Genomic DNA, 25685 nt, shown 5'->3' on the forward strand with positions numbered 1-25685 from the left:
GCCCAGCTGAAAAGAGCCCCAGCTCCGGAGGGACAGACGTGGGGTCACCGCTGAGAAGTGCGGTGGGAGAGGGCAGGGGAGGGAAAGCAGAGCCCCCTTCTCAACCTTCCGGAAGCACCCGGCCTCTGAGAGGGGCCGGTGTCCCGGGGCAGCATAGGGTGGCCTGACCCCCGTCACCCTGATGGTGGTCCAGGTCTGGCTTTTCCCTTCTGGCCAGACGGGCATCTTTCTGGACCTCTGTGAGCACGTGTCTCTTTGGAGTAGCTAAGCCAGGATGTCCCTGGGTCCGGACTCCTGGGCAGGCGCAGGCCCCCGGGGCAGAGTCTGGACAGAGGACTGAGCCGCCGGCCCCTGACCTTACCTAACCCCGCTGCATTTTTCTCGCCCGCCCAGGAGACTGTGCGGCCCCGGCGGCCGAGCCCCCTCCAGCCCCCTCCAGCCACAGCTCCAGCACGGATGACTTCTGCTACATGTTCGTGGTGGAGCTAGAGCGAGGCCCCTCCGGGCTGGGCATGGGCCTGGTCGACGGGATGGTGAGTGAGCTGCCCCGCCACTTCCTGCAGGCCCCCAGGCTCCTCTTCTTTCCCAGAGACGGGCCCACAGCTGGGGTGGTCACAGGCAGGCGGCGGGCAGAGGCCCATGGCCCTGGGGACCAGGGGCTGGTGGGGGCGTCTCAGCAGCTGCTTCCGCCGCCTGCACCCTCAGGCCTCATGGCGTCTGTCCTGGGCCTGCGGGGACTCTGATGGTGTCCAGCGCTGTCCTTGAAGACACACTGATGACCATACAGGGAGCCCCACCGGGGGAGGGGCAGAGGTGGCCCTGCCTGGAGACCCCTGTGTGCGAGGGGCCCACGGAGCTCTGAGGCTTCCGCTTCTCCCCCAGCACACACCCCTGGGCGCCCCAGGGCTCTACATCCAGACCCTGCTCCCGGGCAGCCCCGCAGCGTCCGAAGGGCGGCTGTCGCTGGGAGACCGCATCCTGGAGGTGAACGGCAGCAGCCTGGTGGGCGTCAGCTACCTGAGGTACCGCGCCTCGCCCCCCCCCAAGCCTGTGGGAGGCCACGCCCACCTGAGGTACCGCGCCTCGCCCCGCCCCCCGCCTTGGGAGGCCACGCCCACCCTTGGGACGTCGGAGCTGAGTAAATGGAGGCACAGCCGTCGGGCCCGGCTCCCAAGGGCCACCCCCCGCCCTTCCCCCGCACTGGCCCTCCGATGACACACCGGTCCCCGCAGGGGCTCAGGCACCTTGGGGTGGGGCGGGCTCTGGACCAGGCCGCGAGAGCGCAGGCTCCGTGATCCCGATGCTCTGTCACAGCACGGGGGGCTCAGGGTTGCTGACTGTAACTGTCCACTTGGGGTGACAGCTGGGGGGTGGGGGGGTGGGTCGCCCCCCAGCGCCTCCAGGAGGCTCTGCCCGCCGGACCGGCACTGAGTACTCACCCAGAGGGCTCTTCTACACCGTCCCCACCCCTTCTCTGCTTTCAGAGCCGTGGATCTGATCCGACACGGGGGAAAGAAGGTGCGGTTTCTGGTTGCCAAGTCAGACGTGGAAACGGCCAAGAAGATCCGCTTCCGCACGCCCCCTCCCTAGGCGCCGTGCAGGGGCGGCCCGAGCACCTACGCCTGCGGCTCCCAGGTTACGGCCCCTTCTGCCAGGCTGTTCGGTGTGGCTGCGTCACCCACAGGACGCTAGCCGCAGTCCCTAGTGTACATTTTGTTTTATTGATATGACACATAACACTAAGTTGTGATGCTTGTCACAGAGCCTTCGTGTTTGAAGATTTGAGTGTTAAAGTATAGATTCAATAAACTATCTTTCGTATTGTAGAGGGTGGCGGGGCATGGAGTCTGGGTGGGCACCGTGCTGGCCCCCTAGAAGGGTTGCTGGAGGTGGGGCGGTGCCCTCTGAGGAACTGCTCCCTCCCTGCCAGCGCGGGAGAGACCCCGGGGGGACACAGGGCTCGCTGGGGTGCCGGGATGGCTCTAACTGCTCCTCGCCTGCCCTCCACCCTGCCCGCAAACAAGGAGCAGCGGGGGAGATGCAGACAGCCCCCGGCCGCCGAGGGAAAGGGCCAGAGCCGCCCCCATCAGAGGGGGCTGCACCCTCGGTGATTCCACACTCAGCACGGTCCCAAAGAAGGGGTCTGGAACCCCCTAGAAGGTTATAAAGTGAGAGTCTTGACCCACTGTGGGTATCCAGGCTTCCCCCCTCAGACTCGCACCCCTCCTGATGTGCTCTCTGGTCGCTAAAGCCATGGCTGGGCCCTAATACCAGGCTGGCCGGTCCCAGGCTCTCAGTCTGCGGCCCGGCTGGTGTCCACCTGGTGGCCGTTGCTTCACCCCGGTGGGGGGGCCCGCCTCCTGCACGGCCGCTGACCACGTGCAGGGCCGTGTTGGTGTCACAGTGGCAGCGGGCGCGGGCACCTCCCGGCTGGGTGTCTTCGGCAGGTTCGGCAGCGTGCCCCTCCCTGGGCTCTGGGCTGGGGTCCTCCTCTTTGACAGGAACAGAGACTCTGGGGACGAGAGGGTCCCGGCCAGGCAGCTGCAGACACACCCCTTACGTGGAAAGGGGTCTCGTGGAGGGACCAGCGGCCGGAAGGTGTGTCCCAGGCACTGGGCCTCGGGCAGCTGTGGGCGCAGAAGAGAGTGCAGGTGGGGGCCCGGGCCTGCGGGTGCTCAGTACCAGGTGTCCGGATTCCACCTGACCTGAAGCAGTTCCCAAAACGCTGGATGAAATGTACTTTAAAAAGTCAGTTAAAATGGGCAATTGAACCCCCCAAAATTCTGAAAGCCCTAAACGGAAACAAGGGCACAAGTTCAGGGAGGCTAGCGGCTGACCCAAGGCCTGCCGAGCACCACCCCACCCCGCCCCCCGTGGAGCTGCATGGGGTAGGGGGGGAACCCCTTGCATACTGCAGAGTTCGGGCAGGGAAGGGCTGGGGCCCCTGGGAGGGCTGGGGCCCCAGGGAAGGGGGAAGACCTCCGAGCTGCGCTTCTCGCTGGCAGGGAGCGGGTGCTGAGAGCCCTCCGAGCCCTCTGCAGGGAAGGACACACTTCATTCCCGGGATGTTCTTTGAGGTCAGCACTGTGATTATCCCCATTTGCAGACGAGGAAAGTGGAGCACGATGGGACTGTCATTTTCTACATCAGTGGGCCAGAGCTGTAAGTGCTGTGAGGACAACCCGACAGAACCCGACCTCTGGAAGCAGCCACCCTGGTCCGCCCTCGGCGCGGCTGCAGTGGGCGTCCGGCCCAGGTGAGTGCGCCCTGCTCGCGCGCCATCCTCCGGGCCGCAGCCCAGCCCGTGTCCTCACGGCCTCCGAGGCCCCCGGCGGCTCTGCCGCTGCGGCTGACACGCCTGGGACAGCCCAGCCCCGCCGGATTTGCACTCGCGTCGTTGGACTGGACTCCCAGCCACCACAGAAGTCTACCCTGCAAAGACAATGGTAAGGGAACGTTTCTAGAGCGGCCTTGGCTCCGTGTGAAGCAGGGAAAAAAGTCCCCTCAAAATCCGTATTCTGAAACTGGTTCGTAGGCACGTTTGAGACCCAAACTTGCAACATCTGAACGAACGACGTGAAAAAACTGAAAGCCGAGCATTAATTGGCATCTTGGCAAATTGAAAAAAAGCATTTTCTCTAGGTGTCACATCCTCAACCCTGGCCTCCCTGGACCCAAGTCCGGAGGGCCAGGCAGGGCCGGGTGGGCCGGGCCGGGCAGCCCGGGCGGGCAAAGGGTGTCGCCGGGGCTCGCAGGGCTGGGTTGGTCCCATCCTGGGAGGGTCAGGTGTCCTTTGGCACGCCCCGCACCAGTGCCCCACGGCTCTGCTCCGCGCACCACCTGTTGCTTCTCGGAAAGCATCCTGGGGCCGGGACGCCAGCCAGAGGCGTCCGCCCCTGCGGCACCCGCCCGGCCCCCATCAGCTTCCTCGGCGGCGGATGTTTCTTAGGGCGTCTGGCGGGCAAAACCGGCCGGGGGCGGAGGCAGGAGCTGGCCGGAGCCTGGGGGCGTGGCCAGGAGCGTGGCCGGAGTTGGGGCGTGGCGGAGCCCGCGAGGGGCAGGGCCGCAGCCTGGGGGCGTGGCCAGGAGTAGGCCTGGATGTTGGGCGCGGCGGAGCGGGTGGGCTGGGACTTTCGAAGCAGCAGCACCACCTGGTGGCCGAGCCCCGCCAGGCGCCCGGGGAGCTGGGGCGCAGCCTTGGGGTTTGGTTTACAAGCGGGGTGGGGCCTGACTTGAACGGAACAGTGGTAGAAAGCGCTTGAGAGGAGGGGGTGTCTCCCCCACTTGGTGTAAGAGCAAAGCGCACCCGGACTTGCTCCCAGTAAGGCTTCTGGCGGCAGGTATGGTGGTCACTGGGAACACTTTGCTGGGTGCCCTGCCCTTCCCCCTGCTCGTAGGAGGCTGCAGGTCTGCAAAGGTGACAGCACCTCCAGCCCACCCAGCAGGAGCCCCAGAGCCCCAGCCTTACCGTCTTCAACTTAGGAGCAGGAGAAGGTCTAAAAAAATGTCACTGACCAAACCCATTTCCCCAGTGGCAGCTGCCGCCTCGGGGAGGTCGACACTGCTTCCTTTCTGACTGACTGCATGTGTGTGTTTGTTAGTGATCTGTGGTTTCTGTACCATGTGGGATATGGGCTGAATGGGGCTCGGCCCTGACACATGGGGATTAGGTGAGAAGGCAGAGCACCAGGTGAAGGCCCCTCCCAGCCCCACGGCCAGCTCTCCCCGCCCAGCAGCACTGCGTCCCCTGGACTCTGCAGCAGCTATGTGGCTGCCCGTGGGGCTCCCTGCTTCCTGGGTGGAGGAAAAAAGGACAGACCCCGTCTTGTTCACGCAGCCATTTTGTAAAGATTTATTTTCGCCCTATCTCTTCTTGCCCCCAAACAAACAAGGACCGGCAGGACGCAGAACAGGCAGCTTCCACCCAGCCCCAAGAGGAGCTAAAGCCGAGAATCAGTGCTGTGTCACTACACAGCTCAGTGTGGCCACGGGAGAAGGGGATTAAGAGAAAAGACAGACACACAGAGGCCAAAGGCTGAGACTGTGACAGCCTCCCTGACCGCTGAAGCCATGGCCGGTAATACCAGGCTCTCAGCCTGCAGCCCTGCCTGGCATCCACCTGGTCCCTTCACCCCGGCAGGAGGCCTGCCTCCCTCTCCACCAGCCGGCTGACCGTACGCAGGACCAGGGGCAGGGCCGTGTTGGTGTCACGGTGATAGCGGGGCTCAGACACCTCCACACTGGGCGTGAACACAAACTGGGCCACGCTGGGCATCTTCAGCAGGTTCAGCAGCTCGGTGGCCCGCGTGTGGATGGCTCCCACGCCCTCCTCACCGGGCGTGGAGCCCGTGGCTGGGCTCTGGGCCAAGGTCCTCATCTTTGACAGGAGCAGGGAGACCCTGGGGACGAGGGAGTCCCAGCCCATCAGCTGCAGGTGCACCCCTCACGTGGGCAGGGGTGTCGTGGAGGGACCAGCTGCCAGGAGCACCCAGCTAGCATGGTCTTGGCTGGGAGAGATGAGGCGGCAGTGCTGACACAGCCCACACCACCTGCGTCCAACCAGAAGGGCTTTGGGGGACAGGACAACCTCCAACGCCGTTCCCTTTCCCAACGGGAAGCCTGTAGCTTTCCCTCTGCCCACCGGGAACTGGTACCTGGGAATCAGGTCTTGGCTCCGAGAGGCCAGCTTGGTCAGTGTGGTCATGAGCACAGTGATGACCTGCGGAGGACACTTGGGGAGGGTGGTGGAGGGCCGCGACTGGGTGACCTCAAAGAGCAGGGCCTCCAGGGCTTCGAAGAAGTTGTTGATCTGCTCCACGGTGCAGCGCCGGTCCCAGGACACCGACAGGTACTCGCCGATGGCCCACACCTGGGTGGGGGACAGCACTTCAGCCCTGTGACAGGCCCGCACGTCAGGTGCAGGCTGGGGCGGGGCAGCGGCTGCCTCACCACGGATGTGAGCACGTGCCCGCCGCTGCGGGGGCCGCCCACGAACTCCAGCAGCTCCTTCGCCTGCTCGACCACCAGTGGAGGATGCAGCTTGCACAGGGCCGGGAACTGGGAGCTCAGCACCCTGCGCGAGAGGACCCGTGGGCTGTGCTTGCCCCACACAGACCCCAGCCCCGCGGCCCGTCCCGAGGAGAGCTGGGCGGTGGCGGGAAGCCCCCGAGCACCAGGTGGAGGTAAAGGTAGTCCCGGCCCCGCCAGGAACCTCTTGCCCCACCAGGGAAGAGGCTGGACTGGAGCGGGGAGGAGCCCGCATAAACTGGGCCTTCAGCAAGGGGGACACACGTTCTGGAAGGCTCCGTGGAAGAGGGGCTTGGGTGGGCAGGGAAGGGTGCGTACAGTGGCCGAGAAAGTGCCGAGGCTGGGCTGGGGTCGGTGGCAGCTGGGGAACCGCTGCCGTGAGGGGCAGAGAGCGCGGGGTCAGTGAACCCGTCCAGGGCTGGGCCATGGAGCCGCAGGAGGGGCGAAGCCCGCCAGGAGGGACCCACCTGTGCACACCGGCTTCGTACCCTGGGACCTGGTAAAGCGAGTCGCTTCGTTCCAGGAGCGGCAGTGCCAGCTGGCTGGCCAGGGCCCCGTCAGCAAACTGGGAGAGAGAGAGAGAGAGACTGCGTCCCACCCCCAGGGAACACCTCTGCTCCGGACCTGGCTTCTCTCGGCCCCAGTTCTGGGAGGGACAGGAGCCAGGCTGGGGCTGGTGTGAGCTGCCCTGTCTGCTGTGATGGACTGGCCCCTTGGCCACTGAGGAAGCTGGGGCCCTGTGGGTCCTAGCTCCAGCAGGCCCTCTGCTGCAGGGACAGAGGCCCCAGGAAGCGGGTTCACCTGTGTCACCGCCGAGAAGAACGCCCGGAGCAGGGTGGGCACGGCCTCAGCGCACTGGACCACCCGGGCGCAGCCGGCCAGGGGCTGCAGCAGCCGGTAGAGCGGCGTCAACCTGGGGACACATGGCCCAGCCCTGAGCACACGCCTGTTCCCTGTCCGCCTGGGGACCCGGCTCTGGGAGTGCCTGCTCTACCCTCATCAGAGGCCACCCTGCGCATCTCCTAATGCACGGCCTGCTCCCTCTGTGGCCGCCCTGCTCCCGTGGCACATGGGAGGGCTGGAATGCGGCTGGGGGCAGGAGGCCGTGGTCCAGTCCTGGCCCGCCACCCCTAGGCTGTGCTAAGCCTCCCTTTCCCCACCTGTGGCAAGGAGTGAGCACAGTGCCTACCCCACAGGGCGACAAGGACGGGATCAGGAAACTGAACGAGCAGACCACAAGCCACGTGCCCAGGAAGCGCTTGGCCACGTGGCCGGCGCCTGTTGGGTGGGGGGTCACCAGAGCTGTCTCTCCAGGTCAGAAGGCACCAGGGAGCTCTCGTGTCCCACGTGGGGCCTGGGACGCCCGGCAGCGAGCCCTACCTCTCCACGGTCCCGCTGGCGTGGGCACGCAGCAGGTGCTGGAAAAGACCCTGCACCTGCGAGTCCCGGAGGGCCTCCAGGCAGCCGGGGGCCCTGATGGAGACGTCCCAGGGAGGCCTCTCAGATGCAGCCTGCAGCGACCTGCGAGCAGAGAGACTCCTGAGGCCGGGCTCGCATGTGGGCTCTGGCCCAGGCCAGAAGAAGCTGGACTCGGCCCCTGCCCTCGTGGTACCCACTGGCCAGGGAGAGACTAGAGTGGACGTCACCGTAACATCACTGTGCCCTGACCCAGCCAGGAGCTGCAGGATGACCCAAAAAGGCCTGGGGGCCGGGCCCCTGGGAGGCTGCGTGGCTGAGTGAAAGACAGGCTGGGCTCCGGGGCTGCCGTCAGGGCGGCGAAGAGGTGCAGAGACACTCTGCGTGGGAGACAGCAGGAGCGGCTGGGGGCAAGGAGGGACAGGGACAGGGCAGACACGGTCAGAACAGTGAGCAGCGTGGCCGGGCAGGGGCTCACCTGAGCTGCAGGTCCAAGGCTGCGGTCAGACAGGGCAGGTCCAGCAGCAGGTGGAGCATCTCCACGGCCGTCCCTGCGTCAACCAGCGATGGGAGCAGCGCCACGAAGTCAGAGGTGAGGGGCGGGCTGTTCCAGGCCAGGAACTGTGGGGACAAGCAGCGCAGCTCTAGTGGGAGCCCGGAGGGCATGGCCAGCCCTGCCACCTCCTGTTTCACTGTGACCCAGGAGTTGGAAAATATGCCCTTCAACTTTCTTCCCCCTCATTCTTTTTGCTTCTGCACTCACTTTTGTACCAACCATCTAAATCACTTTCCATTTATCATCGTTTAGTTTCCTGATTAAAGAACTCAGTCTCTGATTTTGGAAAGGCCACGCAGTGACACGCCAATCACAAAAGACACATCAGGACTTCCCTGGTGGCACAGTGGTTGAGAATCCACCTGCCAGTGCAGGGGACACGGGTTCAAGCCCTGGTCTGGGAAGATGCCACATGCCGCAGAGGACCTAAGCCCGTGTGCCACAACTACTGAGCCTGCACGCCACAACTACTGAGCCTACACGCACAATGAGACACCACCACAATGAGAAGCTCGTGCACCGCAACAAAGAATAGCCCCTGCTCGCCACAACCAGAGAAAGCCTGCGCGCAGCAACGAAGACCCAATGCAGCCAAATACAGAAAAAAAAAACCAAAAAAATCCATCGAAGACAAAGGTGCCAAACAGCTGAACACACCCGGCAACGCTCCCCAGTGAAGAGATGCTAACCTGCACCAACTCTGCGAGCCCAGCCACCAAGCCAGGCCCGACCTCGCCTTCCTGAGGGCACGGGCGCCCCCAGCCCATGCCAGGACACTGCCCCAGGGGCCCTGCACACCCCAGGCCCCCAAGCCCCTGCTCTGGTTCATGGATCACCAAGCATGCCTTGAAGAGGTTGGGGAAGCTTGTCCTGAGAATGCCAAGGTTTCTGCCGAACAGAGGCAGGCTGTCCCTGCAGAACTGGACGAACTCGAAGGCCAGCATCGGACTGTGGAAGTGTTCAGCGGGGATCCTGGTGAAGAGGTGCTGGTAGACGGCTTCCGCATCCACTGCGGCGGCCTCCCCTGAAAGGCAGTGGGCTCCGTCAGGGCAGAAGGCCTCGGGTGCTGCCGGGGGCCCCCCGAACCTCGGGCCAAGCCTCCAGGGCCACACGTGTCTGCGGGACACCAAAGGCAGACATGTCCGCCCTTCGCAAGCACGGGAAGAGCCAGCTGAGCTGGATCCGGGTCTTCCCAGGTGTCTCTGGCCACAGACCCACCCTCTGGTTACGCTACGGGGATCGTTCCTTGGAAGGGGCTGGTTTCACGGCACCTTCCAGGAAACTCTCGTGGCAAAGAGAGTTCAAGATCAACACAGACTTGGTAACGTTTTAACTTGCTACTTAAATCCATCTAAAAGTTCCCACCGTCGAAGTGCTAACGGCTCATCAGATCAGTGCTGCTCTACAGACGAAGGAAGGGGGCAGCATGCAGGGGAAAGCCGCCCTCCCCGCGAGCGGGTCTGCTCCCACGGGAGGGCAGAGGCTCACCGTGGTGCAGGAAGAACTGGGCGACGGGCAGCAGCGCCCGCACCCAGGCTGGGTCCCCGCGCAGGCGCGTGTGCAGGGGCTTCAGGCAGGAGAGGGTGCGGTACAGGAAGGAGGGGTCCTGCTGGCAGAGCACGTCCAGCACCAGCACAGCCTCCACCAGACACTGCGGGGACCCGAGGAGGCCGCTCAGACAGAGCTGGGAGGGAGCGCCCGCCCGCCCGCCGGGCACTCACTGCTTTCTGCAGGTCTGAGTCTGCCTTCTTCAGGGCTCCTGGGGGAGGGAAGAAAGCCACCTGGTCTCTGTGTCCCCATCAGAACAGCCGAACAAGAAGGTGCCCCGTGTTCTGGAAGCTGGAGGAGAGGCCGGGGAGCCCACAGCTGGGAGCGACCGCAGCGCAGACGCGAGGTGGGGACCGAGCGCCACGGGCCGCGGACAGGAAGGGTGGCCCTGGGACTCACGCCGGTTACTCTGCTCCAGCAGGCGCTGGCAGTACTCGAAGGCCTTCTCCCGCAGCCATTGCTGGGGCGGCAGCAGGTGTCCGGCGGTGGAGGCAGCCGAGAGCACGGACAGGGTGGAGCCTTCCAGCTCCGACTTGTCGTCTGGGAGAGAGAACGAGGGCTCAGGACAGAGAAGGACTCCGCAGGGTGCGAGGAGGGCTGCCGTCGCCGCCTGCCAAGGCCTGCGCCCTGTCCCGCCTGCTGCCACCCCACTGGACACGGTGGTGTAGATGAGCCCAGACCGTCTATAACGCTAGTGGGCTCGCAGAGGAGGAAGAGTTTGGAGAAGCTGTTGCAACAGTCCTGTCGACATCTGGCTTCTCAGCACGTCTGGGAAAGGCCTGCTGGAGACCACAGGGCTCAGCCAATGTCGCCCAGGGGCCCAGCACGTCCTGCCTGCGTCCTACCTGCGTCCGGGGCGCTGGAGCCCCCAGGGCCGCTGTCCAGCAGCCAGGCCCGCAGCATGGAGAAGGCCTGCACGTTCAGCCACTGGTCCTCCGTGAAGCGCTGGCCCGTAGACAGCACCGTGAAGAAGTCCGTGGCCACTGCCCCGTCCACCTCGGTGACAGGGCCCAGCTGCAGGAGGCAAGGAAGGTCAGCCGGCGCTGCAGGGCCCGGGAAGGGCCAAGAACAGGCGGCATGGGGCGCGAGCCACCGCCCTGGCCGTCCACGCTCCTCCGGGACCACAGGCACCCCACCCCCACCCCCACCCAGGGTGCGTGAGCGCAGGCACTTGAGCTGAAAACGCAGCCCTCGGTCAAATACGGTCCCTGCCCGCGTGTTCCGGGCCTCAACCCACAGAGCGCGCCACAGGCTCGGGGGCTGTGACCCAGGCACCCCCGCACGCCTGAGTGGAGCGAGGAGAGCGCGCTCGTTCTGGAACCAGGAAGGAGGAGCGGGTGGCGGCCTGCAGGCCAGGCCGGCTGAGGCAGCCTGGGGACACGGAGCTCCGAGTGCCCCAGCCTCACCTGCCGGGCTCTAGGCGTGGAGAAGAAGCCCCCGGAGGAGTGGGCGACCGCCTGCTGGACGCTGGCGTAGCGGAGCCAGTCCCCCAGCCGCTTGCTGAGCGCCCTGGTCTGCTCTGTGCAGGGCGGGGGTGACACCGCAGGAACCGAGTTAAGTCCCGCAGGCTCGCGCTGCCTGGGCTGCCGCAGGTCTTCCTAGGAACCAGCAGCAGCCCTGGCGGCCCCTCGCCCCCAGTGGCGGGATGTGTGCAAACCTTCATGGAGGGCGTCCGGGGCCAGGCTGGTGACCTTGGACACGATAGGGAGGAGGTGCCTCAGGCTGGGCCCCTCGGGCTGCCGGCTCTCCAGGACCTTGAGGACGCGCTGGGCCAAGCTCCTGACCTGCTGTTGGTCACCCTGCAAACCCCACAGCAGAACGTGTTCCTGCGCGTCACGAATGCCACCTGGTTCGGGCGTCCGGAACGTCACGAGGGCAGCCCCGGCCCTGCAGCCTGAATCAGCCTCACAGCCCTGGCTCATCCCCCCACCCGGAATGGGGGCGGAGCAGGGAGGGCTGCTGGGTGACAAGGGCCCAGCCGAGCCTGCCCGCCCCACGGGGAGCACGCGGCCTGCTGGTTCACCGAGGCCCCAGGGCCACCAAGGGCAGGGTGGCGGCAGTCACGTTACCTGGGCCAAGAGCACAGAGGCCACGAGGCCCAGCTGCCGCGTGTTCTGGATGTGGTCGCAGGAGAGGCTCAGGCTGTCGCAGGGCGACATCTCTCTCAGGACAGCGGCGCAGAGCAGCTGGAGCTGCTCGGGGCAGGTAGGCGAGCAGAGGGTGGTCTGCAGCAGTGCCAGGCAAGGCCTCTCCAGCCTGGGGGGAGGGGGCGTGTCACCCCCCCGGGGCCGGGCCAGGCAGCGCCCCCCACCCCGCGATGCCCCAGGGACGCGTGCGCTCACCTCCTGTTGTATTTCGTGGCCGAGATGATGAGGAAGAGCCTCCGCAGGGCGTCCGGGGCGTCGGGACCCCAGTCCTCCTCTCGCAGTAGCGCACAGACCCGGGCACAGAGCCTCCCCAGCTCCTCGTCCCGGAGCTCCCTAAACAAAGACGACGGCGTCGGCAACCCGGCGACGAGGGACCCGGAAACGCCGCCCTGAGCTGTGACAGGACGGCTCTCGGGCTGGGGACCGGCCCTGCTGAGCAGAGAACAAGCCAGGTGTCGCGGAGGAAGGTGGTTCCAGCACCACCGGGCCTCTTGTGACGAACCCGCTGACTGGGTACCCGGCCTGGGTCCTTGCTCCCCCCACCAGGCGGGGGACCCTCACTCCAGCAGTTACTACGGCAAACCACGCATTCGGGTTGTTATTCCAGGACCAGAAGCACAAACCGATTGGTTTACGAGTCAAAAGTAAGGGGGGTTTAGTCTGAAACCAGTTGCTTTTCAAAAGATTCCTTCAGTGAGCCTTTAACTTCTGGGAACAAGAATTAAATGAAAGGTCAAATGTTATGACACATTACTCTAATACTTAATTGAAAAATCTATCTATTGAGCACTTGTAACAGGTAAGATGCTGAAGCAAGCCTCAAAACGAAGCCTGGTTCTAGGCTTACTCCAGCCCCAGAGGCAAGAAAAAGCAACGTGGCCCCAAGCCACCACGCTGGGAGCTGCTGGGGGGCTCTTGGCAGGGCCCTTACACAGCTGGGCCCCCGCCGCGGGTCCCCGAAGACCACCAAGTCCACTCTGCTCGAGCTCGGGGTCTGCGATTCTGACCTGAGAGAGACGGCGCATCCCCAGGCTGTGGGGCTGAGGAGAATGTCCGAGCACCCCGTGGGCTGGGGGTCCCGGGCGGCGGCTTGGGTTTCCCGTTCTCACCTGAAGGCTGGCAGACAAATCCCAATGGCTTCCCCACCACGCCTCGCCTCCCACCCCCGTTTCCATTTTTTCACTTAATCCGGCCAGAGTGGGATTCAGCCACCTACAAACACAAGCAAAGGCGTGTGTGGACGAGGAGGGAGGAGACTGAGTTGAGAGGCCGGGTCCAGGTCTGCTGCTCGCTGCGGCGACGGCCGAGGGAGAAGCTGCCACGCGTCCCGCAGTCAGTCATAACTGAGGCTCCTTCCCAGAATGGTGGTGCCCCTCGCCCGTACCCCAGATTAGTCCCTTCCAATGTATTCTCCAAGTCACCGGATTCTTTCTAAAAGGCAGTCTGCCTACACCGGTCAGTAGCTCTCCACTGCTTTCAGACCCAACCCCCAGGTGCTAGCGCAGCTCACAAGGCCGGCTCCTGTTTCTCCTGCTTCCGCCCCTGGCACGGACCCTCTGCCTGAAACGCTCCCGACTGCTTCCCTCGCTGGCTGACGCACTCTAAGCTTCTGTTTAGTTGTCTTGTCCTTCAGGAAACCTCCCCTGGCCTTGCTGCTCCCCCCCACCCCAACCCAAGTCCCACTCTCTTCACTTGTTCTGCAGTTCACAAGTCATGCTTCTGATAACTTTCCCCAGCCTTGCTTTCCATCTCTGAAAAATACAGAGAGAAACTAAAATTTACTCCGAATCCTAATTCCCAAACTTTAGTAATCTGTTTTAAAGTCCCACCAAGAATCACCGGCTTAATTAAAGAAAAATAGTGAAAACTAGTAAGACTCAACTGATAGTTATTAACTTTCCTCAAATCCCAACAGAGAGGAATTCCCACCCACCCAAGACAGAAAGACAGAGAAATAGGAATTAAATAGTGAGGACTGTTCCTTCTGCCTTTCAGTCTATACATTTCTGACCTTGAACAGAAGATGAGCTGGATGTTCTGAGTCGGTCTCAGTTCTTACTCGTCCCCTGGCAAGACCTCTAGGCTAATAAGCATGTCGCATGCTGAGTGAGATGCTAGCACTTAAAGATAATCTGTTTTCAGGGAGAGGAGAGCAAGGTGGCAGAGTAGGACACAGAGCTCACGTCCCACCACGAACACATAAAAAATACATCCACACTGAAAGCAAACTGGAGACTGGCAGAGACTCCTGTGCGACCAAGGCTGTGAGAAAGATGCGTAGGGACTCAGAAAGGAAGGGAAGAAAAGCGATCACGTCGGGGCTCGTGCCCCTGGGAGGGGACACAGAGGAGGAGGGGGACGGCATGGGCTTGGAGCTCCTCCCTGGGGAGTGAGTGGTTCAGGCCACATATTGGGGCACCCCAGCCTTGAGGATCCACACCGAGAGAACGAGTCACCATGGCTGGCTTGAAAACCAGTGGGACTAACGGCAGGGCTGTAAGAAGCCTAGACTCCACTCGTGAGGCGTGGGCGCCAGCTTGCTTACTCCTGGAATAAGGCGGAGGAAGCAGATGAAGCCTGCCCGGGGCTCTGGCTGCTTGCCCGGGATCGCCCCAGCCCCGCCCCAGCCCCCGCCCTAGCACAAGCTGCAGCCCCTGCCCCTGCCCCAGCCCCCGCCCCCCCCAGCCCACGGCCCAGCACCCCCCTCCCCCCCCCCCGCAGCCCCAGCACCCGCCCCCCGCCCGAGCTGAGCACCTGCTCCGGCCCCTCTTGCTCCAGCACTGCTTCCCCTTTGGGGGCAAAGATGCTGCTGCTGGGAGCAGGGAGAGCGCACACTTGGAACAGAACCAGCTTGGACCTGACCCTCAGGACAGCTGCTCCAGCAAACTGGGACCTGCCCTGACAGGGCAGTCACAGCCACTGAACAGACAAGAAGCTCCAGCTCACACCTGGCTCTGGCTCCAGCCCCTTTACATCTCCAGCCACACCCCCTACCAAGGCGACAGCTGCCAGCACAGCCTGGGGGAAGACATGACTCTTGCCCACTTCAGCTCCAGCTCTCCCAGCAAAGTCAACGGGCACATGCAGACCGTACAGGGACGCTCCCACACGGGGACATGCCTTAAAGACTGGGATAGGTAACTGCTTCACCTAATTTCACAGAGACAGAAAAAGCCAAGCAAAATGAGAAGACAGGGGAATTTGTTTCAAATGAAAGAACAAGAAAAAAAAAATGAAAAAAAAAACAACCAATGGAACAGAGGTAAATAATTTACCAGATAAAGAGTTGAAAGCATTAGTAATAAGAACGCTACTTGAACTAGGAAAAAGAACAGATAAACATGGGACATTCCTGGTGGCCCAGTGGTTAAGAATCCGCCTGCCAGTGCAGGGGACACAGGTTCGAGCCCTGGTCCAAAACAGAGCAACTAAGCCCGTTCACCACAACTACTAAGCCTGCACTCTAGAGCCTGCGTGCCACAACTACTGAAGCCCACGCGCCTGGAGCCCATGCTGCACAACAAGAGAAGCCGCCGCAAAGAGAAGCCTGTGCACTGCAACGAAGAGTAGCTCCCCTCGCTGCAACTAGAATGCCTGCGCACAGCAACGAAGACCCAATGCAGCCAAAAATAAAGAACTAAATAAAAGGATCCACCTGCCAATGCAGGGGACACGGGTTCGAGCCCTGGTCCAGGAATATTCCACATGCCACAGAGCAACTAAGCCCATGCGCCACAACTACTGAGCCTGCGTTCTAGAGCCTGAGCCACAACTACTGAGCCCGTGTGCCACAACTACTGAGCCCGCGTGCCACAACCACTGAAGCCCGCATGCCTAGAGCCGGTGCTCCACAACAAGAGAAGCCACCGCAATGAGAAGCCCGCGCACCACAATGAACAGTAGACCCCGCTCGCCGCAACTAGAGAAAGCCCGCGTGCAGCAACAAAGACCCAACACAGTCAAAAATAAATAAATAAAAAATTAATAAATTAAAAAAAAAAAAAGAAAAACACATTAAAAAAAATGAGGACAATTTAAGACATCTCTGGAACATTGTTAAGTGTACTAACATTCACATATAAGGGTCCCAGCAGGAGAAGAAGAGAGTCAAAAATGTATTTGATGAAATTATGACTGAAAACTTCCTGTGCCTAAAGAAGGAAACAGATATCCAAGTACAGGAAGCAAAGAGAGCCCCAAACAAGATGAACCCAAAGCGACCCACACCAAGACATACCATAATTAAAAGATGGCAAAAGTTAAAAAGAGAATTCTAAAGGCAGCAAGAGAAAAACAATCACATACAAGGGAACCCCCATAAGGCTATCCGTGGATTTTTCTGCAAAAACTTTTCAGACGAGAAACAAGTGTCATAAGATATATTTAAAGTGCTGAAAGGAAAAACCTACAATCTAGGATACTCTACCCAGCAATGTTATCATTCAGAATTAAAGGAGAGATAAAGAACTTCTCAGACAAGCAAAAACTAAAAGAGTTCATCAATACTACACTGACCCTAAGAGTTAAAGGATCTCCTCTATGTGGAAAAGGCTAGAACAAGAATTTACAGAAAAGGAAAAAGTCCCACCAGTAAAAGCAAATATATAGTAAAGGCTGTGGGTCAACTAATTAAATAAGCTAGTACAAAGTTCACCATATATGAACCCCATGGTAACCACAAATCAAAATCGATATCATGAAAATGACTATACTACCCAAAGCAATCTACAGGTTCAACGCAATCCCTATCAAGTCACCAATGGGATTTTTCACAGAACTAGAACAAGAAATTTTACAATTTGTATGGAAACACAAAAGACCCCAAATAGCCAAAGCAATCTTAAGAAAAGTAGAGCTGGAGGAATCAGACTCGCTGACTTCAGACTATACTACAAAGCTACAGTAATCAAGACAGTATGGTACTGGCACAAAAACAAAAATACAGATCACTGGAACAGGATAGAAAGCCCAGAGATAAACCCACGCACATATGGTCACCTTATCTTTGACAAGGGAGGCAAGAATATACAATGGAGAAAAGACAGCCTCTTCAATAAGTGGTGCTGGGAAAACTGGACAGCTCTATGTAAAAGAATGAAATTAGAACACTCCCTAACACCATACACAAAAATAAACTCAAAATGGATTAAAGACCTAAATGTAAGGCCAGACACTATAAAACTCTCAGAGGAAAACATAGGCAGAACACCCTATGACATAAATCACAGCAAGATCCTTTTGACCCATCTCCTAGAGAAATGGAAATAAAAACAAAAATAAACAAATGGGACCTAATGAAACTTAAAAGCTTTTGCACAGCAAAGGCAACCATAAACAAAACAAAAAGACAACCCTCAGAATGGGAGAAAATATTTGCAAATGAAGGACAAAGGATTAATCTCCAAAATATACAAGCAGCTCATGCAGCTCAATATAAAAAAAACAAACAACCCAATCCAAAAATGGGCAGAAGACCTAAATAGACATTTTTCCAAAGAAGACATACAGATGGCCAACAAAGACATAAAAGGATGCTCAACATCACTAATCATTAGAGAAATGCAAATCAAAACCACAATGAGGTATCGCCTCACACTGGTCAGAATGGCCATCATCAAAAATCTAGAAACAACAAATGCTGGAGAGGGTGTGGAGAAAAGGGAACCCTCCTGCATTGTTGGTGGGAATGTAAATTGATACAGACACTATGGAGAACAGTATGGAGATTCCTTAAATAAACTAAATCAGGGCTTCCCTGGTGGCGCAGTGGTTGAGAGTCCGCCTGCTGATGCAGGGGACATGGGTTCGTGCCCTGGTCCGGGAAGATCCCACATGCCGCGGAGCAGCTAGGCCCATGAGCCATGGCCACTGAGTCTGTGCGTCTGGAGCCTGTGATCTGCAACGGGAGAGGCCACAACAGTGAGAGGCCAGTGTATTGCAAAAAAAAACAACAACAAAAAAAACCCAAAACTAAATCAGAACTACCATATGACCCAGCAATCCCACTACTGGGCATATGCCCTGAGAAAACCATAATTCAAAAGGAGTCATGTACCACAATGTTCACTGCAGCACTATTTACAATAGCCAGGACATGGAAGCAACCTAGGTGTCCATCGACAGATGAGTGGATAAAGAAGGTGTGGCACATACATACAATGGAATATTACTCAGCCACAAAAAGAAATGAAATTGAGTTATTTGTAGTGAGGTGGATGGACCTAGAGTCTGTCATACACAGAGAAGTCAGTCAGAAAGAGAAAAACAAATACTGTATGCTAACGCATATATATGGAAACTAAAAAAGCAGTACTGATGAACCTAGTGGCAGGGCAGGAATAAAAACACAGATGTAGGGAATGGACTTGATGACATGGTGGGGAAGGGGAACCTGGGATGAAGTGAGAGAGCAACACTGACATATATACACTACCAAATGTAAAATGAATGGCTAGTGGGAAGCTGCTGAATAGCACAGGGAGATCAACTCGATGCTTTGTGACCACCTAGAGGGGTGGGATAGGGAGGGTGGGAGGGAGGCTCAAGAGGGAGGGGATATGGGGACATGTGTACACACATGGCTGATTCACTTTGTTGTACACAGACACAACACTGAAGCAATTATACGCCAATAAACATGTGAAAAAAACAAAACAAAAAACAAAAAAACTCTCAAGGTAAGAAAGACAAAGAAGAACGGAGAAGAACTATAAAAAACGACTAGAAAACAAGCAACAACATGGCAATAAGTACATACCCATCAATAGTAACCTTAAATATCAATGGACTAAACACTCCAATCAAAAGACATAAGGTGACTGACTGGATAATGAAACAAGACCTATCTATATGCTGCTTGAAAGAGACTCACTTCAGAACTAAAGACACACACAGACTGAAAGCAAGGGGAAGGAAAAAGACATTTCACGTAAATAGAAACAACAAAGCTGGGGCAGCAGTACTCATATTAGACAAAGTAGACTTTAAAACAAAGTCTGTAACAAAACCCAAAGAAGGGCATTATGTAATGATAAAGATAGTAGGGGACTTTAACACCCCACTTACATCAATGGACAGATCACCCAGACATAAAGTCAGTAAGGAAACAGTAGTCTTAAATGACACATTAGACCAGTTGGACTTAATTCAACTGGGCATCAATATCTACAGGACATTTCATCCAAAAACAGCAGAATACACATTCTTTTTAAGTGCACATGGAATGTTCTCCAGGATAGATTACATGCTAGACCACAAAACAAGTCTCAACAAATTTAAGAGGATAGAAATTATATCCAGCATTTTTTCTGACCACAACCGTATAAAACGAGAAGTCAATTACAGGAAGAAAAATGGGGTAAACACTAACATGTAGACACTCAACAACATGGTACTAAAAAACCGATGGGTACATAAAAGAAATCAAAAAGGAAATAAAAAATACCTCAAGACAAATGAAAATAAAAACACATTCCCAAATCTATGGGATGCAGCAAAAGAAATTCTAAGAGGGAAGTTTATAGCAATACAGGCGTACCTCAAGAAACAAGAAAAATCTCAAACATCCTAACTACCTACCATCTAAAGGAATTAGAAAAAGAAGAAACAAAGCCCGAAGTCAGCAGAAGGAAGGAAATAATAAAGATCAGAGAAGAAACAAAATACAGATCAAAAAAAAAAAAAAAACAACCCAATAAAAAAGACCAATAAAACCAAGAGCTGTTTTTTTTGGTTTTTTTTTTTGGCAGTATGTGGGCCTCTCACTGTTGTGGCCTCTCCCGTTGCGGAGCACAGGCTCTGGACGCGCAGGCTCAGCGGCCATGGCTCACAGGTCCAGCCACTCCGCGGCATGTGGGATCTTCCCGGACCGGGGCACGAACCCGTGTCCCCTGCATCGGCAAGCAGACTCTCAACCACTGCGCCATCAGGGAAGCCCTAAGAGCTGTTTTTTAAAAATATAAAATTGGTAAGCCTTTAGTCAGGCTGATCAATTAAAAAAAAAAAAGAGAGGATCCAAATAAAATAAGAAAGAGGAGAAATGAAAAATGATATCGCAGAGATACAAACAACCATAAGAAAATACTACCAACAGTTATATGCCAACGAATTTGACAATCCAGAAGAAACTGCTACATTTCTAGAAACATACAAGTCCAAGACTGAATCAAGAAGAAATAGACAATCTGAACAGACCTATCACTAGTAGTGAAATTGAATTAGTAATTTAAAAAACTCCCTGGGCTTCCCTGGTGGCGCAGTGGTTAAGAATCCGCCTGCCAATGCAGGGGACATGGGTTCAAGCCCTGGTCCAGGAAGATACCACATGCCGCAGAGCAACTAAGCCTGTGTGCCACAACTGCTGAGCCTGCACTCTGGAGCCTGAGAGCCACAACTACTGAAGCCCGCGTGCCTAGAGCCTGTGCTCTGCAGCAAGAGAAGCCACCACAATGAGAAGCCCACACACCACAACGAAGAGTAGCCCCTGCTCACCGCAGCTAGAAAGAGCCCGTGCACAGCAATGAAGACCCAACTCAACTACAAATAAAGAGAATAAATTTATTAAAAAAACCCAAAAAAACAAAACTCCCAGTGAACAAAAGTCCAGGACTGGACAGCTTCATGAGGGAATTCTGCCAGACATATAAAGAAGAGATAATACCCATCCTTCTCAAACTGTTCCAAATAACTGAAGGGGATGGAACACTCCCAAATTCATTCTATGAGGCCACAATTACCTTGATACCAAAACAAGACAAAGACACTACAAAAAAAGAAAATTACAGGCCAATATATTTGATGAATATAGACGCAAAAATTCTCAACAGAACATTAGCAAACCAAATTCAACAATAAAAAAAGATCCTAGGGAATTCCCTGGATGTCCAGTGGTTAGCACTCTGCACTTTCACTGCTGAGGGCGAAGGCTCAATCCCTGGTCAGGGAACTAAGATCCTGCAAGCTGTTCAGCACAGCCACACACACAAAAAAATCATACACCACGATCAAGTGGGATTTATTCCAGGGTCACAAGCATGGTTCAATATCTGCGAATCAATCAGTGTAATACACCACACTAACAAAAGAAAGGATAAAATTCACATGATCATCTCAATATATGCAGAAAAAGCATTTGACAAAGTTCAACACCCATTCATGATAAAAACTCTCATCAAACATCTCTCAGAGGGAACATCTCTCAGAGGGACCATCTCTCAACATAATAAAGGCCATTTATGACAAACCCACAGCTAACATCATATTCAACAGTGAAAAGCTAAAAGCTTTTCCTCTAATATCAGGAACAAGACAAGGATGCTCACTCTCATCACGTCTATTTAACACACTATTGGAAGTCCTAGCCACAGCAATCAGACTAGAAAAATAAATAAAAGGCATAAAACTTGGAAGGGAAGTAAAATTGTCACTATTTGCAGATGACATAATACCATATATAGAAAAGCCTAAATTTTCCACCAGAAAACTATTAGAATAAATAAATTCAGTAAAGTTGCAGGATACAAGATTAATATTCAGGGCTTCCCTGGTGGCACAATGGTTGAGAGTCCGCCTGCCGATGCAGGGGACACGGGTTCGAGCCCTGGTCTGGGAAGATCCCACGTGCCACGGAGCAACTGGGCCCGTGAGCCACAAATACTGAGCTCTGTGCGTCTGGAGCCTGTGCTCCGCAGCAAGAGAGGCCGCAACAGTGAGAGGCCCGCGCACCGCGACGAAGAGTGGCCCCCGCTTGCCACAACTAGAGAAAGCCCTCGCACAGAAACGAAGACCCAACACAGCCAAAAATAAATAAATGAATAAATAAATTAAAAAAAAAGATTACTATTCAGAAACCTGTTGCTTTTCTATACGTCAGTAAAGAACTATTAGAAAGAAAAAGCAAGAAAACAATCCTGTTAAAATCATGTGAAAAAGAATAAAATACCTAGGAATAAACTTAACAAAAGAGGTGAAAGACCTATACTCTGAAAGCTGTAAAACACTGACAGAGGAAACTGAAGATACTACAAAGAAATGGAAAGATATCCTATGTCCATGAATTGGAAGAATTAATATTGTTAAAATCTCCATACTACCCAAAGCAGTCTACAGATTTAATGCAACCCCTATCAAAACACCCACGACATTTTTCACAGAACTAGAACAAATAATACTAAAATTTATATGGAACTACAAAAGACCATGAATAGCCAAAGCAATCTTGAGAAAAAAGGACAAAGCTGGAGAGAGGTATCATGCTCCCTGATTTCAGACTATACTCTACTACAAAACTACAGTAATCAAAACAGTATGGTACTGGCACAAAAACACACATAGATCAATGGGACAGAAAAAAAGATGGCCCAGAAATAAACCCACACACTTACAGTCAATTAATCTACGACAAAGGAGGCAAGAATATACACACACACACACACACACACAATGAGGAAAAGACAGTCTCTTCAATGAGTGGTGCTGGTAAAACTGGACAGCTACATGTAAAAGAAAGAAATTGGAACATACTCTAACATCATATACAAAAGTAAACTCAAAATGGATTAAAGACCTAGATGTAAGATCGGAAACCATAAAACTCCTAGAAGAAAACACAGGCAGAACACTCTTTGACATAAATCATGGCAATATTTTTTTTGGATCTATCTCCTAAGGCAAAGGAAGCAAAAGCAAATATAAACAAATAGGACCTAATTAAACTTAAAAGCTTTTGCACAGCAAAGGAACCCTACCGAATGGGAGAAAATTTTTTCAAGTGATATGACTGATAAGGGATTAATATCCAAAATATATAAACAGCTCATACAACTCAATACAGATAAAAACTCAATTAAAAAATGGGCATAAGACGTGAATAGACATTTTTCCAGAGAAGACACACAGATGGCCAATAGGCACATTAAGAGATGCTCAACACAGCTAACTGTCAGAGAAATACAAATCAAAACCACAATGAGATAACACCTCACACCTGTCAGAATGGCCATCATCAAAAAGACCACAATAACAAATGTTGGTGAGAATGTGGAGAAAAGACAACCCTAGTTCACTGTTGGTGTGAATGTAAATTGGTGCAGTTGCTATGGAAAACTGTGGAAGTTCCTCAAAAAACTAAAAACTGAACTACCTACCATCCAGCAACTCCATTCCTGGGTATATATCCTAAGAAAACAAAAACACTAATTTGAAAAGGTACATACACCCCAATGTTCACAGCATTATTTACAACAGCCAAGATATGGAAGCAACCTAAGTGTCCATCAACAGATGAATGGATAAAGAAGATGTGATTATATATAGATATATATACACAATGAAATATTACTCAGCCATAAAAAAGTGAAATTCTACCATTTGCAACAGCATGGATGAACCTGGATGATATTATGCATAGTGAGATGAGTCAGACAGTGAAAGACAAATACTGTATGTTATCATTTACAATGCAGAATCTAAAAAATGCAACTAATGAATACAACGAAACAGACTTATAGATATAGAGCACATACTAGTGGTTATCAGTGGAGAGTGGGAATTGGGGAGGGGCAAGATAGGTGTAGGGGGTTAAAAGGTACAAACTATGTATTAAACAAGCTATAGATATATTGTATAGCACAGGAAATATAGCCAATATTTTAGAATAATTTTAAATAGAGTATAATCTATAAAAATATTGAATCACTATGTTGTACACCTGAAACTAATATTGTAAATCAACTATACTTCAATTTTTGAAAAAAGATATCTATTTTTCTTTAATACAGCTCTCCTAAATTCAAGTGAACTTGAATTGGAATACTGGAACTTGAATATTGGAATATCTGTCCAGGATTGAAAGAAATACAGACTTTTTTGGACTTGGTGGGGAGATGGTGCTACAAATCCTCAAAACACTTGCTTAACACACTTTTAGGGGTTATTCTGACGATATCAAACGTCTACCCTGTTTACAGCCTTTTGAAACTAATATGCATTCAAGATCTTGCTTCCCTAAGATCAGAGGCGCCTCAACCAGCCTAATCCTTCCCAGCAACTGGTCCAGCTCCGAATACAGTTTTTTTTTTTTTTTTTTTAAACCATGGTTCTGGCCGCATTTTCTTCTCTTAAAGTAGCAACAAGTCATGGGGTTTTAGTCCGAGCTTACATCTGCTTTCTCCCATGAGTGGCTAGTTGGTGAGGAAGGGGCTACCGACTTAGTGAGAGTCCAGAGCCAGCTCGGGGTCCTAAGACGCCGGGTAATTTCTCAATACATTCAATGCATCCACAAGAGAGCGGATCTTTCTATATAGCAAAATCTTCCATGGCTCCCCAAAGCCCTCGCAAGGTATCGAACTCATGGGCTTTGCACAGGGCTCGCCATGGCTCAATCCAGCAGGCTCTCCAGCGTCTTGACCCTGAAGCTTTCTTGACCCTGAAGCAACTGACAGCTCTGGACCCCACTTCCTGCCAGACGTGGGGGTCCGCAGCCGACAAGCCTTTGGCCAATCCATCAGCGGGGGCCCACCCCACTTCATTTCCACTCATCCTTCAGAGCGCTCTCAGGAGCCACCTCCTCCGGGGACCAGCTCGACCCTCCCCGGACCTCCTCACGCCGTGCCTGGCCCGCGTGGCCTCCCCGACCTGAGTCTCTAAAGTGGGTTCAAAGGGGGCTCTTTCGAGTCGCCGCGCGCAGGCCCGGCTCTGAGACCCACCACCAAGTGCCCGAAGGGAAAAGCTCGGACGCACCTGGCCTGGCGGAGCAGACTCTCCGCCCCCGTCGTGAACATCCTCCTCCTGCTGCCGCTGCCGCCGCCGCTGCCGCCGCCGCCGCCGCCGCCGCCGCCCGGACAGGAGCCCTGGCGCTCCGCACGCTGGCGACTCCGGGAGAAAAGCCCGCAGCAACGCCGGCTTCCGGGTCGCGTCCCGTGCAGCGTCCCGTGGTGCATCACGTGAGCAGGGGCGCACAGGCCGTCGACCAATGGGCTTTGACGGAGCGTCTCAGCCGGGGGCGGGGCCGTCAGCGCGAGGGCTGCCGGTCGGGGCTGGGTTTGGGTCGCGTTCCGGCACTTTGGACCGCGGGATTCCGGGACCTCGAGACCCCGGAACCTCCGCACCCTGGAACCATGGCACCCGGCACCCCGGTGCAGCTCCGGGCGCTGGGTGCCCGGGAGCTGTTAGGAGCGGCCTGTCACCGCTGGGCCTCAGCTCATCGCCCCAGTTCTAGGTTCTGTTCATGAACACAGTCCGCTCCGCCGCCTGCAGGTCCCGTGTTCAGTGCGGCCTGAATATACTACACAGACTGCGGTCGTGGGCTGGGTCCGTGTCCTGCAGTTTGCAAGGAACAGCTGCAGCTGTCAGAAGTTCTTTTTTAAAGCTCTCATTTCATTTTGCACCCAACGTAGGCAGTACCTGCTGCTTTAAAAAATCTTATTCAATCCCCACCATAATCACAGACTATCAGTATCTCGTTTTACAGATAAGGCAACATGCTCAGAGAGGGAAGGTCAATTTCTAGTAATTCTGAGAGGTGTGTTGGCCACAGTATTTCCACCCTGCAGACTGCGCGGGGACACAGGGTGGTCCTCTGGGCAGTGACAATCCAGCGTGGTAAATGCTGTTACAGCCTAAAACAGGAGGAATACTTCGGGAAGGACAGGTGCCTAAGATGAGCCCAGAGGGTGTCAGACCAAGGGGTGGGAGGGGATGGCCTAGGCGGAGCTCCTGAAGGGAGCACGAAGGCCTGCTTCCTGTGGCTTACATGCACCTCAGGGGAAACCTGCTGCTGGGCAGCAGAGTAGAGAATGGACTGGGGGGCCGTGGGGTGGGTGGGTGGAGAGAAGGGGCTGGTCCCGGAGAGGGAGGGAGGCTCCCTGAGCTAGGTAAGGGCCACGTGAATGGAGTCGTAGGCTGATTCAGTAACCGTTCAGGGGGAATTTGTAGCACCTGGTAACATGGACTTGGGTGAGAGGAAGAACGGAAAAAACAAGGGCAATAGCAGG

The 25685-nt window shown here is 55.2% G+C and overlaps 2 protein-coding genes and 1 long non-coding RNA gene across 10 annotated transcripts in view; 1 reads left to right on the forward strand and 2 right to left on the reverse strand.

Moving 5' to 3' along the window:
- Positions 1–12440, forward strand: part of RADIL (Rap associating with DIL domain) — a 97906-nt gene extending 85466 nt beyond the window's left edge. For 4 of the 5 annotated variants that reach the window (XM_049699948.1, XM_049699947.1, XM_049699945.1 and 1 more), the window contains 5 exons: positions 394–533; positions 883–1022; positions 1485–2598; positions 3107–3446; positions 4893–12440. In XM_049699948.1, coding sequence (XP_049555905.1) covers positions 394–533; positions 883–1022; positions 1485–1590 — 386 coding nt within the window. In that variant the 3' untranslated portion in view covers positions 1591–2598; positions 3107–3446; positions 4893–12440. The remainder of the gene's footprint in view (positions 1–393; positions 534–882; positions 1023–1484; positions 2599–3106; positions 3447–4892) is intronic. The other variant, XM_049699944.1, reaches the window with a different exon arrangement.
- On the reverse strand, positions 4838–25660 carry AP5Z1 (adaptor related protein complex 5 subunit zeta 1). 4 transcript variants are annotated; one of them, XM_012532770.3, is made up of 17 exons: positions 24433–25660; positions 11890–12027; positions 11617–11803; positions 11205–11346; positions 10954–11066; positions 10393–10561; positions 9947–10087; positions 9721–9758; positions 9488–9650; positions 8845–9023; positions 7922–8064; positions 7408–7548; positions 6829–6940; positions 6495–6592; positions 5950–6073; positions 5655–5869; positions 4838–5399 (listed from the first exon to the last, which is right to left on the reverse strand). In XM_012532770.3, exons 1-17 carry the CDS (start codon positions 24630–24632, stop codon positions 5129–5131), a joined length of 2574 nt encoding a protein of 857 aa, XP_012388224.3. In that variant the 5' UTR covers positions 24633–25660; the 3' UTR covers positions 4838–5128. The 4 variants fall into 4 exon arrangements, with proteins under 4 accessions (XP_012388224.3, XP_033282569.2, XP_033282571.2 ...); XM_033426678.2 differs by having other exon boundaries at positions 5655–6592; XM_033426680.2 differs by lacking the exon at positions 4838–5399 and adding an exon at positions 5415–5549 and having other exon boundaries at positions 5655–6592.
- On the reverse strand, positions 12269–21218 carry LOC125961532 (uncharacterized). Its single transcript, XR_007472360.1, has 2 exons — positions 14425–21218; positions 12269–14354 (listed from the first exon to the last, which is right to left on the reverse strand). It is a non-coding gene; the product is annotated as an uncharacterized LOC125961532 (long non-coding RNA).
- Positions 25661–25685: the final 25 nt, after the last annotated feature.

The sequence above is a fragment of the Orcinus orca genome, chromosome 16, assembly GCF_937001465.1.
Source record: "Orcinus orca chromosome 16, mOrcOrc1.1, whole genome shotgun sequence".
In the NCBI taxonomy this organism is placed as follows: domain Eukaryota; kingdom Metazoa; phylum Chordata; class Mammalia; order Artiodactyla; family Delphinidae; genus Orcinus; species Orcinus orca.

Coding starts and splice junctions, on each gene's coding strand:
- AP5Z1 (XM_033426678.2), bottom strand. CDS start 24,632: ATGCACCACGGGACGCTGCACGGGACGCGACCCGGAAGCCGGCGTTGC. Junction 11,804..11,889: donor GCCACGAAATACAACAGGAG/GTGAGCGCACGC, acceptor CCCTCCCCCCAG/GCTGGAGAGGCCTTGCCTGG. Junction 9,024..9,487: donor CCAGTTCTTCCTGCACCACG/GTGAGCCTCTGC, acceptor ACTGCCTTTCAG/GGGAGGCCGCCGCAGTGGAT.